Source organism: Argiope bruennichi, chromosome 4 (assembly GCF_947563725.1).
Source record: "Argiope bruennichi chromosome 4, qqArgBrue1.1, whole genome shotgun sequence".
NCBI lineage: Eukaryota > Metazoa > Arthropoda > Arachnida > Araneae > Araneidae > Argiope > Argiope bruennichi.
In genome coordinates, this window is record NC_079154.1 from 143,095,132 (window position 1) to 143,108,935 (window position 13,804).

Consider the following 13,804-nt stretch of genomic DNA (forward strand, 5'->3'; position numbering starts at 1 on the left):
TATATATATATATATATATCATGACCTTATTCTTGTTTATTAAATTTACTGTATTGTATGTTTTTGTTTTATTTTATTATATTCATTCAATGTAATTTTATGAATGTAACTTTAGCATTTTAAAAAATTTCATAAATGTTCTGCTTTAAAAGTGTATTGTTCAACATTATGTTTTTATTAGTGATAAAAAAAACTGTTCTTTAGTATCTAGGATGTTTCTGTTGAATAAAATTGATTTCATCATTTACATTGACATTCTTGACATACTGTGTGTATATTAGTTCTAAGTGTCTAGAAAAATAAATTTTGATAAATAGTAAATAGTTTTTTTTTTAGTTTTTTGAATTAGTGAGTACATTGAAACATACATTTGATCATATTTTTCAAATAATTATTACATATATTTTATCTCTCTGTCTCTCTCTATATATATTTGTAATGTGTAAATAAAAATTATGAAAGCGTGATTTTGTTTGTTTTCCTTTAATGATATCTACAAATTAAAATGAAATTATTTATTCATAAGTTGCATAGATTTAAAAAAAGGTATCCATACCTTTTATATTTCATAATTTGAAATTGTAAACATAATTTATTCAATATATACTAATTTGAATTTCATGTTCTTTCCTCTGAGCAAACTGAAAACTTCAAAGTCTCAATATTTATAAAAGTAATTACATAAGAAAAAATATATAATAATTTTATTAGTAAGCTTTAAAATATTAACTTATCTCAGAGTAATAATTATTTTTAAAAGAACTAACTGGGGGAACTATATTCATAAGATTCAACATTCAATACTATTTAAACAATATGTAAAAAAGAACATATGTAATTTTTCAAAAACACTGTCATAGTCATTTGTCAAAATGTAACCTTCTGATAAAAAAAAAGGAAGGGGGGGGGGAAGAATAAAGAAGCACCAAACGAATTAAAAAGCGATGTTAATTAATTATGCAAAAACAATAATTCCATTGAAAATACTAATTAAAATTTTAATATAAGAAATAAATATAACTAAGAAAATTTGGAGAAAATAATTTAAAATAATATCCTTAAAAAAAATCAGAAGTTTTTAATAATTGATCGGCTAGCGTAATATTTACTACACAATGGTTTTGTCAACGTTATCGGCAGACATCACGACATGAGCAGACGGTTGAAAATTGAACAGAAGCGGTTTGTTTGGTACCTGACACGTGACCATGAATTGACCCCATTGTTTAGCATTCATAGCAGCTTCCAACTGAATCGGTACAACTTGAAAATTCAGCATCGATTCGGAATTTTTCACAGCAGAAGAACTGAATTTTCTCAATCTTTCATACTTTTTACCGCATTGTTGGGTACTGGAACCGACGCCATTTTCATTATTTCAGAGAATTCTTTTCGCAATTTTGAACAAATCGTATTTTTTAGGTGAGGATGATTTTCTATAATTAACCGCATGATAAAGATGCTTAGAAGTAAGGCGAGTTAATTACCCGGCAACTTCTTCATCCGCTGCTGGGGTGGGGGTTCCGACCTGCTCCTTTGCTTCTTGCCGAACTTTTGGGCTTGGTTGAGCTTGTGGGGGATCGGCACGTGATGAGTGCGATAATACTCCGGAGATCGACCTTGCTGTAAAGGGGTAGACAAGAGAAAGGACTTAAATTCCGAATGCATTCTTATCGTATCAATAAATAGTTTTCATTAATTAAAACTAAAAAAATATAATACGGCTACAAATGAGTAAGAAAGAAAAAATTTTTAGGACAAATTTTAATAAGCGTCCAACAAAGTTGAATTTACTTTATTATAAATATTTTTTACATTTGAGTGGATATTTTATTATAATTTTTCATAATAATTAGTCAACGTTAGTCATAAATAGGTGCCTTTTCAGAAAATTTTTAAGCCAAGGCTTTTTTCACAAAAACCTTATTTCTGTCATTATCTAGACCTCAAAAGTTCCCTGCTTTGCCGAATGATCATGGGACGAAGTTCAATCCCTTTTGTTAAGATGATTTTGAGGTTTCAATATATCATAGAAGAGCCAAAATTGGAGCACGCATTCAATTTTGGCTCATGACTATTCTTATTGTCAAATAAAATTGTTCTCACTTGATAATTTGGAATTTTCAGCAGCATATTTCCTTTTTTTTTTTTTTTGAAATTCTCTTATCTTCTTGAGATAAAACACACGAGAATAATTTTATTGAGATGCCCAAAATTCCTTACATTGTCTCTGATCCTTGGGTCCGCCCCAGCTTCCAGGAGTATCTTGAAGTAATTCGAAGCCCCGGGCTCTCTGGACATGGCTGCTGCATAATGCAGGGCAGTGCGCCCTTCCTAAAATGAACAGAAACATTCTGTCTTAAGAAAAAGTGTCATAATTTTTAAACTGTGCATCGTAAAATATGTAATATCTATTTAAATAACTATTACAATAACCATTTTTAACTTACGGCTAACATGCTGCTCAAATTAGCTCTATTTATGCAGTCATCTCTTACTCAATATCAGATACAATCAATTAGTTAAGACAAATCATTGAAAGAAAATACAACCAAACACCAAATGATATGCTGCAACCTCATTTAAACCTTTAACCTTTACCTTTAATGAGGTTGCAACCTCATTAATTGGCAAAAAACAAAACAATGGCCATTATTTCGGAATTTTGAGTAATTAACAAGATTTCGGATTAATTTAATTATTTATAGTATTTAATACCGATGACGGATGGCTCTTTCCGTAATTAGGTTAACAGATGGTAAACAAATGTGGTAGGCCGGACATGACCTTGACAGAAATGAGAGGAATTTTTAACTTTGACTAGGTGTACTTTGACTGGGCAGATTCGAAATCATAATTTCTCACCACAATGAAACAGGTTGGTCAGAAGCCACAAAGTGATATGTGTCACTGGCCCGAATTCAATTTGTTAAAGAACTTTTTCAAGCGGGGAAATATTTGGATTATTAGTGACTCATGTCTCCGAGACAAGATATAATGAATAAGCTATTTAAAAATAGCAAAACGCACACTAGCATTCCTTGAGAATATCTTGTAATATCAGCATATTTAATAAAATTTTCCAAAGTTACTATGCGATCAAAGATGTTACAAATTTCAAGTATCTGCCTAACAGATTGAATGTTTCACAGATAATTTACCTTCGTGGTAGCCTCATGAGAAGTTTTTGACACAAAGTGACGTCTGATAGAACAACTGTGGTGCGCATAATATATTGTAAGATCTTCATAGTGCTTCTATTTCCTTCTGATTTTTTAATTTGGCCCAAATAAGAAGTGTAACACCTAAATTCATTAGGGATTTCCTAAATTTACTACTTTTTTTATTTCTTGAATTTAATTGGCACAATTAATTGGTATTTAATATGCAGCTGAATTCAAGTATATAAAGAAAACTCCAATTCAATGCGGCACAAGGTTAAACAGCTGCAAAAAAAGTTAACAAAAGGCACCAGTTATGAATGAAGAGAACTAATTATGGGTTCATCATTCCCTGACATACCTTATCCCTGGCGTTGACAGTCTCCGGGAACCTTTCTATGAGAAAGGCGAGTGTCTCTGGCTTGTTCATAAGCACAGCTCTGTGAATAGGAGCCATTCCGAAATGATCTTTGGCCAGCACCATATTATCCGTCTCATGCAACTGGTTCTGCAATTCGGTCAAGTCGTCGTTTGAAACGGCAATATGTATGGCCTCGATTTTTCGCACAAGTTTTGGAACCTAGAAGAAAGAATGAGAAGTTTTAATTCTGACCAAAATTAAACAACCTTCTAATATACAAAGAACGAGAGAAATGTGTATCTTCCTCAACTCTTTTTATATTCATCGAGTTTTTTAAATCCTCAGAGTTTAATGGGAAAGCTAATAAAAAAGATGCGAATAGGCATTGTTTTGTTTGGCAATTACAATTCTATCACTACTTCTAATTTCTACAGTAAACTTGAGTTTTTAAGAGCCGCCATAACAGGCATTGGAGGAATCCATTGTCATTTTTTTTAAAAAAAAAACAATTATTTCTGAACTTAGTTACCTCAACATTGCTTTACTAAGTTTTTGAAAATAGAATTTAACTAAGAATTTTATTCAAGAGTATTTTTAATATGGATGCTCTCCAGTCATTTAGAAGAAAAAAAAATCCCTGTAATCAGTATGAAATGCTGCTTTATAGAACGAAAAAAGATCCGAGATCAGAAAATAAAGCTGAATGCTGCTTGCTTTAAAAATGATCACATGAACTCGCTACTCAATTATAAAGATTGTTTTGAAACAAAGAGATCGACACCTGCTGAGGAATTTCTTTTAAATGGCAACGAAGCTTTTTAAAAGCATTGGAAATTTCTTCAAAAACTACTTGAATTCTGTCTAATGAAGAAGAATAGAAATGTTTTTCTAAATAACTTTTGTTTAAGGCATGCCCAAATGAAAAATGGATGCTTGCGGACCGGTGTTGTATCTAATCGTACCGGCTTTATGTGTTGAAAAGCACATCATGAAATGGTGATGTTTGAAAAAACCGCTCCTGCTGTGATCTTCATCTCTCTCTTATTCTGAAAAAGGAAATGATTCGCCTACAAGATGGAATGTAGGGAGAAGATTCATGCTGATGATAATGCTAGATATTTCTGAAGTCCAAAAACATATCTGAAGGCAGCTTTCGAGGGAGTTAATATAGCTCTCGAACAGTGTTAGGGTATATGTTGGTAAAAAGACCTCTCATTTCAATTAAAATTTCAAAGTTCCTCTGTATATCTATGATATCTCTCTTTGACACTTTTATCTGTTCGGCTCTTAAAAACACTTTGAAAAGATAATGACTCAACAGTGTCAAGACACTTTTGAAAACTGAATCAATCAGCAGCGTCAGAGCTTCTAACCAAAATTCTCTACTTTCTTTCTTAATATACAAAAGAGCGCTGAAGCTTAGTCAATGCGTCTGTATGAATGAGAAGTGTGTCGAGTTAAATCTAAATGAAGTACATCAGCCATCTATTTCTCATTTGGGTGCACTTATACAAGAATTTAAGTTGTCGAGATATGAAGATTCACCTGGTCCTCTATGTACTTCTGCAGTTTGGCGTTGTCAGTTCTCTGAGAGGCCACCTTCTCCCCGTAGCCTTCGAGGACGGCGCCTTCTAGTTTCTCGAGGTCCTCCTCGCGCACCCATCGCTTGATGTTTGCGGAGTTGATCTCCAGTCCTGCAGGAAAAGTTTTTGGCTCGGATGAGTTATTATTGAAAAGGGCCCCAAGAGATGGCTTAAATGTACTGTATATATATATATATATATATATATATATATATATATATATATATATATATATATATATATATATATATATACACAAAAGTATTAAAATCAAGTTAATAGGAAAAACAAAAATAAAATAAAAATTAAACCAAAAAAACTATAAAAAATATAAAAAAAGAATCCGGCCTGAAGACTTTTTCAAGGGTCACCCTCAGGCAGGGATTCAAAGAAAGGGATTTTTTCTGTGAGGACATACAGACATTGTCTAATAATGATTCCTCGTGACCCGAAAATCCCCTGAAATTATGCTCAAGAGATATACCATTTTAACAGAAAGGAAATACAAAACAACAAATTAGAAGAAAATAACCACAACAAAGTAAAAATACAATAACAAAAATAACAATAAAAACAAAAAATAGCACTAAAATTAAAATTAAAAACGAAAAGGCCAGAACATACCATCAACAGTCAAGGAAACCTTAAACTATTAGTTTTCATTGTACGAAATTCATAAAATACTTCCCTCCATTTTCTCTCATGTATTAAAATTTAAAGTGTTACTTATAATGATCCATTTAATCATCTGAACTCAAAATTTTGTATTCTGAATATGTGGACATACGTTTCAGGCATTCAACGACATGCAAAGATGTCCTGAATTTTATTTTTAATCCCTAGAGAAATCAAAGTTTTTCGTACAATTACCTGCCTTATTAAATGAAACTTTGCATCTAGAAATATATTTCTAATTGAAATATATCAATAAATGAACACTTTTTTCCTACTTCAGGACATCTTTGCATGTCGTTGAATGCCTGAAACGTATGTCCACATATTCAGAATACAAAATTTTGAGTTCACATGATTAAATGGATCATCATAAGTAACACTTTAAATTTTAAAACATGAAAGAAAATGGAGGGAAGTATTTTATGAATTTCGTACAATGAAATAAACTCAATCCTTGAAATTTGAATATATTTGGATTGAATCTTTTGAGATGCTATATAATGATGAGTGGATCGTTTGGAAAGAGCGGCCCTTCTTCAAATGAACCGATCAAAGTATTCGTATTTAAGAATAACATCTTTTCCCATCTACCGAATTTAAAAGGAATTTGGCAAAATTCGACAACTGTAGGGTAAAAATAACAAAAAATCTATTCCTTTATCTTATAGCCTTTATAGGTAATCTCTTCCAAATATTTGTGAAAACATAGATCAACTGAGAATGAACTCTTCACATTGTACTTCAATCTGCTTTTCAATCATTGTATACAACGGACGGACAGACTTCCCTTTGCTATATATCACTTAAAATTTGACAGCAATTTAAGGTTGTCTTAAAATCCCATACCATGTTCTACCACATACCATATCTAGGTAACTCGTTTCTGAGTTATATTAACATAGAGACAGACATAAATATATGTTCTGGATTGAAGCGTAAATATTAACTAAAATAGAGAGCCCGAATTTTTGACGATTACAATGTTTTAGTTTTGTATAATTTTATAATATAGTAATATCATAAAATTAAATATAATTATATATAATTAAACATAGTTTGAATTAAAAAATAATTTGAGAAAGACTTTTTTATAAAAAGATTTTGTTTTTATGATTAAAATCCATTAAAAATCAATAAAAGAATAAAGAGTATTCTTCTCTTTTTACCCTTTTACCTTTGCAAATATTTTTAAGGCATACATTTTGTAAATGTTTAGGAAAAAAAAAGCTGCACTTATTGTAAGAATAAATATGAAGCTAAATTCATAAAATAATGCTCCTTCTCCTGCACGATAAAGATGAAGATAAAAGTACTTTTTAGTTTCGGCGGTGGTAGCAGAGGTTGGCTTCTGAAAAGTGTTTTCTTGGGCATCTTGAAGCTCACGTGATTATTCTTCTGAATCTCTGAGTCTTCCACCGAATCGCTCTGAAAAGAAGGTTGATTGGTGCGTCGCACATCCTATGCACACAGATATATAAAAAAGCAATAACAAATAGATTGAATAAAAGTAGTTTTCAAAAACACATTTCTAAAGCGTATTTAAAAATTATCTTTTCGTTTTGATTGTTTTCTACTTTCTAGGGCGCAACTTATTATTCATCATTATAAATATTACGGAATCTTCAATTACTTTTTGTTATTCTTAAATTTATTCTCAGGTGGCTCCTTTAAGTATGGAATTAAAAGTAATTAAATTCAAAGATTCATTGATGATTGTGTTTCACAAAGTATTAAAATTTCGATATTTTAAACCAACAGGAAATAAATTTAAAATCGATTAGAAAATTTCATATTTGCAAATATTTCAGCTTTTATATACTTTAAAATAAGTGTGTAAAAGCGAACAATCAATTTAATGAAAAAAAAAATTTCTTACCTTTCTTTTACAAAAATAAGTGTTTGAGAAATATGAAGGGCAGATCAATGTTGCTCCAAAATTGAAATAAACAAGTCAGTAAACAAAATATAGGCTACACTCAAACATGCTGTTTGTAGTCTCTTACTCACTTTAGGAATTGTCAACTAAGTTGCTGGATGTTTTCACGTAACGTAGGACTTCTCATTTCCCGGCGAATCAATAATAATAATAAATAAATAAGTACACAAATAAAATCTTTGCTCAAATGCAATCAATTTGATTTTCTTTTAATCTACATTCTGTCGTTTGAAATGTGCAAAAGATTCCTTATGACACGCACTTCCTTCTCTCACGAAACAGAAAATCGCACCTTCTCATTCGCACAGTCAGGGTGAAACAAGGCACTGATTAATAAGAGCTGCATTCAAAAGTTTCAAGCCGAGCCTCCTCGATGATTTGTTTCCGAGTCGAATAGAAAAGCCTGTCAGTTTTTAAGCGTGCCAAACGAAAATTCACATGTGTGTCTCATCAATCAACAGAACAATGACACCAGAAATTCATAATTCAGATGAACGAGACTGTTTCCGAAGCATTAAATGTTGGAGAAAGAGCTTGAAGCAAAAGTTAAGAGCGTCAGAGTAAAAACTGGAGGCAAAATAAAAACTACAAGCTGAGCAAATTAAATCTGAAAATAGATGAGCAGGTTTATCGTTTTTATTTCTGTTTGGTAAGGAAGGAGAGAATAACAATGAAAAAATGATTCCATATGCGAAAAATATTACGTGGGTCAAAATATGTCAGAAAATTACGGAAATCTAAAGGCAAATGCAAGTCATAAATCAAATAATGGTGCTTTCTTTATTGTATGGTCAAAAGAAGTATCGCAAAGTTGTTACTACCTGCTAAGATTGACAACATGAAGGTACCGACTGGAGTATGTTCAAGGAAAAATTTGGGTATTTTCTATGCATTGAGAGGCGGAAACAAACATTCTTGTTACATGGTTCGTGTCATAATTCCTATGTGAAAATGCATTCATTTGCTATTCCCTATCCCCCCTTCTCCCATCAAATATGAATGATCCATTAAGAATCACTCTCAATATGAATCAAGCAATAAGTTCCATTTATTTTGAGTCGTTTAATTAATCATGTAAACAGATGCATCTTACCACTTCTCCATTTTGTGGACGAATATTTCCATTAAAGTCTAAAGACAATGCTGCTCTTGTAGGGTAAGGGGATTCTAAAGGGGAAAAAACAGATTCATGTCTTTGCATCAAAATGAATAAGACTTTTTCGTTCTTTTATATTTTGCTTTATGTGCGATAGGAAAAGTTTTTACACATTTAAGAGTGCTACTAATATTGCATCGAAGAAGCTCTTACTTCTCTTGGGTGAAGCGACCGCTTTTATCCTATTGGCGTGATTGGCCATGTAGTTGGCGTTGGCCCTTTGACTTTGCTTCAAGAGCTGCTCCATGTGGAGATGCTCGGGGAACTGAAGGTAGTACTCGGCTGTCTTGCCTTTCTATAAATAAAGTTCTGTTTAAATATTTACAGACCCATTTAGTATCCCAGAAACATGTCTGCATTTCTAATGATGTTTTCAACCAAAGACACGGAAGGAAAAATGAATCACTATTTAAACTAATAGTGATAGTAACTTCTTGTTTTATAAAAATATTTTTAGATGATCTGAAACTTAAAACATAGTAGAAATGAAACTCACGTAATCTAGAACTAGGGGATTGGCACTGAAGGCGATGAGCGTGTTGTACATTTCATGATTATCCTTGAGTCCCGCTGCGTAATGGAGAGGCGTTCGGCCGTCCTAAGAAAGAGGAAGGTGCAATAGATAGATATTGCCGACAGTTCATAAACTGGCTGCATTCATAGTGAAATGGCAGAGATTTATGAACTTAAAGCTTTATGAACTTCATTTAAAGCTATTTGCTTTAAATGAAATTTCACTTTCAAGTAAAAAAATCGGCGCATTCAATATTTCAAAATTATTTCGTCATACAATGCTATCTCCCCTTCCTAGGCGCGATGCTCCTTTACAACAACTCAATTATTTTGCATCTAAATTTTTCTGAATGTTGGTATGCATGTTCTGTTTTGTGACACATTGTCTTTTAAATGTTTAACACACATGTTTTGTTAATTTTCATTGCGGGCTTTCATGCACCATATACGACGACTTTGGGTAAGTAAGTGAAAGCTTTAAACAATAAATAATAAAGGCTTTAATAATTTTAACTCATTTTTTTACTGATTATTTTATTATATTCTTCTATTTATATATTCTATATATATTCTTCTATTTATTTATATTATATTCTTCTTTTATCAATTTTTAACCCTCTGGGTGGTTTCATTTTACGTGTGAAACTTCCGAAAAGCGAGAGATGTCAGACTAGTAATGTGTCGTAAAAGCGCATCGGTTTTCCAAACGAGATGCACTGAAAGCGTTAGCCGAATTTTTGCTTTACCCCAAACTTCATGTGGGGTCAACAGTCCCTAAGGGTAGGAACTAGTTAACGCTCATTCAAGTCAAATTTTATTGCTTTCGTTCATTTTGTACGGTTACAAAAGTCAGAGGGTTTCTAAGAATAGTAAATGGGAAAACTGTTCTGTTTCTTTTTAACCCCGATCGCTGTTATAACACTTTGCGAATCGTTGCACAGCAGAATCATTGAACAGAAATTTCATTATATATTCGGTCTCAATGTGTAATATATATATATTTATATATATACACACACACAAAGAGAGAGAGAGAGCAGTCAATGTAGGAAAAAATTGTCTTCATATTCCCTTATTATTCTTTTAAATAAATCATTGCAATATTTTTGCATCTAGTAATCAACATTTGCAATACGGTAGCATATGTCTAAAATTAGAATTAATCATAAATAGTTCTGTTAACTGAAATGCATAAATAATAATATAGAACTGCTGTACTATATTTTTGAAGAAATGACATCATCTTCTATTATAATAAAACATACAATTTTTGAGTGGAAATCAGCAAATTGGTTGGGCAGCTGAAAAAATATATTATTTTAGAGCTACATAATTGGCTACTTAGGTATTAGTTATCCAGGCCCTAAAACATCTCGTAGCAATTTTATCAGAATTCAAGTTTGTTTATAATCATTATTTTTTATTGAAAAATAGTGGCATCTTCGTTTTTAAATGATTCAAAATAATGAAATATACAATTTAAAACCTTATGAATTGCACCAGTGTAAATGCATATCAAATATTTTTATTTAAAATTTAGTTTTGAAGTTGTATACTGTTCTAGTGATTTTAAAGCGTTAGTGAAATTTAAAACTATCGACATTTATTGCAATTTTTTCCTTCATCTATTTCCACCATTTTATGTTAACATTCAATAAAATTGTCATCTACAAAAACATTCAAAAGCAGCTAAAACAAACAAACAATTCTTTTAAGATATTAAGCAGGAGTATTTTATTCTTCATAAATTTCGATACGTTTATAATGTTTAAAATTTTCTTTTAAAAAATACAATGTACATAAATATATTTTTTTTTTCTCATTTTCGTCTAATCTGAAAAACTAGTTTGATACTTTTCATTTAAGCAGTTTTAAACTTAATAATTCAAGATATCTTCTACTGTACGATATTTATAAATTGCACGTATCACACAACTGGTTTTCGAAGATTTATCACCAAAATTTGATGTAAAAAATTTATTCGCAAGTTTCAGAAATTTTGTATTTATATATTTCCCAGCACTCAGAGAAACGGAATTATAAAGAAATGCTGAAAGAAAACAAATAATATCCACCCACAATATCATCCACAAACGTTTATCATCATCATTATAATTATTATTTCAAAATTGGGAAATCATAGAGAGAAGGCGATCATTGATGACATATTTAATGGACAAAAGTTTTAATATGAAATAAAAATTAACAGAATCGGTTGAATGGTTGGGGCAGCTTGAGCACCAAAAGGTTTTGGAAATAATTTTAAATTTCCGCCATATGACATATCTAGTGAATATACAGCTAAGAAATATATATATTTTTAATATTTCTCTTAAAGGAAGGTGATGAGAGACATCCGATCTTTGATGATGCATCTATGCTTATAAGCTCTCGTATAAAGCAAAAATAAATGAAATTGGTTTTGTGGTTGAAGTTGGCGCTGATTGGAATTATATATATACGTCGGTGAAATTTTGAAATCATTCGGAAATCTAGTTATTAGCGGATTTGAAAGTATCCAAAATTTGTAACATAGTCAGTAGTCTTTTATATATTTATTTATTTAAAGTAAATGTTCACTACAGGAAAAAAAAATCCGATTAAATAGAATTTTATACAAAAGAAACATTTAAAAAAACATTCTTTTAACACCGAACTATGAAAATATTGCAATATGAACTGGGAACACATTTGAGATTGGAAATTGACACATTTGAGATTCAAAAAGCTATAAACACTGAACTTTAAATGTATTAAGAAACATGCATGGAAATTAAATGCAACTTTAAAAGAAACATTAAAAAGCAGATTAAGAATTAAAAATTTGTAATATTTAAACGTAATAACGTAGATTAAAAAATTCAGCCTTTTTTAGAAACTTGTTAAAATGTTTGGAAAATTTGCATAACAAGTATTTATTTATATAATTGACTTAAAAAACAAACAATTGTTTCTGAAATTTCAGTTTAATATAGCATACTGGATATGGCTTAACCCCGTTTTTCAGCCACTTAAACCCCTTTATTAACCTTTTTCAACCTCCTCTCAATTCAATAGCTAGGGTTAAAAAGGCAGAGCATGCACCCTTGGAATCATTCCAGTCAAAGTATTTGAGAGAACTTTTAAATTAATTGCAATTAACTTAAATATAATTTTATCTTAAATATTAGATGAAACTGGCTGATGGGAAATCTATATGACCTTGAATGTGTGAACATGATACCCCAAAACAAAAGCAACTAGATTAGTTAAATTTATCATGCAGTTTTATCAAAATGTAGATTTATATTAATTTTTTTGAATATAATTTGTAAAAGGATTGATTATCCGTGAGTCTGTCTATTCGTGAGTGTTTGATTAATCATTTAAAATTGCAAGAAAAAAAAATAGATAAATGAAATTTGGTTCTTTTCTCTGACATCATTATTACAAATATGTATCGAATTTTTGCTCCAATCTAAAAGGGTACGAAGATGTACATAATTCATACTTGAATCTATTCAAATGTGCGAAGAAATACGGATACCACTGCACTCATAAGCATATGCATAGGAGAAAGTAGAGAGGTAAATACTACCAGTGATCGTTACCTTGATTGCAAATCCTTAGATTGCTTTTGACAATAATAATAATAAAATATTGATAAAAATTGTTTTCCAGTTTGGACTCCACAATTTTTAAGGTTGATCCTGCCAAAATGTGTGCAGTTTATGAAATTTTGTTCCATAAGTAACACGCCCATCAGTAACAAATCTGAGTGAAGTAATGTATAATCCTTTATTTTACACGAGTAAATAACAGGTTGTGATTTCAAGGCATAACTATGAATATTACACTTTTAAATATTGAAAAATAATTTATTGTCTGCGCACCACTGAAGCATTTATCTGCATTATTTTGCATTAGAACGTCCTTAAAAACATGTAATTAAAAATCTTGCTGCACTTTGCAGAAGATTCATCAAAAGCTATCTCATTTATCCACTCAGATTTTAGATTTTAATGAAGAATTCTCATTAGCATATTAACAACAACAAAAAAAAAAAAAAAAAAAAAAAAAAAAAGGCTTCAAAGAACTGTAAAATAAGAACATAATTTTTGAACTACCTACTTATTTTTTTAGAAGTGTTTTAGAGATCTATAATTTTATCTAAGAAATATATCTATTGAAAAAATATCTTCAGATAGTTTACGATGTTAAGACTTTTACAATGTGATTTGTTTCTTAATATTCCTAACAAAATAAATCAAACCCTGAATTAAATTTATTTTACTATTTGCTTTCATCTACATCAAGGTATATTAAGACTAAATATTAATAATTTTCTAAATAGACATAATTCTTAAAAAATGTTTTTATTGTTTCTTTTACGAATTTGAATGAAATTATTCTATTCAGTTCTTTAAAAAAACTTTGAAA

General features: G+C 30.5%; 1 protein-coding gene across 4 annotated transcripts in view; it reads right to left on the minus strand.

Annotated features, from left to right (window-relative positions):
- Nucleotides 1-13,804, minus strand: part of LOC129965901 (uncharacterized) — a 142,197-nt gene that overhangs the window by 72,076 nt on the left and 56,317 nt on the right. For all 4 annotated transcript variants that reach the window (XM_056080172.1, XM_056080173.1, XM_056080174.1 and 1 more), the window contains 8 exons: nucleotides 9,369-9,470; nucleotides 9,026-9,167; nucleotides 8,810-8,883; nucleotides 7,094-7,205; nucleotides 5,068-5,216; nucleotides 3,523-3,741; nucleotides 2,224-2,334; nucleotides 1,488-1,623 (listed from right to left, as the gene is read on the minus strand). In XM_056080172.1, coding sequence (XP_055936147.1) covers nucleotides 1,488-1,623; nucleotides 2,224-2,334; nucleotides 3,523-3,741; nucleotides 5,068-5,216; nucleotides 7,094-7,205; nucleotides 8,810-8,883; nucleotides 9,026-9,167; nucleotides 9,369-9,470 — 1,045 coding nt within the window. The remainder of the gene's footprint in view (nucleotides 1-1,487; nucleotides 1,624-2,223; nucleotides 2,335-3,522; nucleotides 3,742-5,067; nucleotides 5,217-7,093; nucleotides 7,206-8,809; nucleotides 8,884-9,025; nucleotides 9,168-9,368; nucleotides 9,471-13,804) is intronic.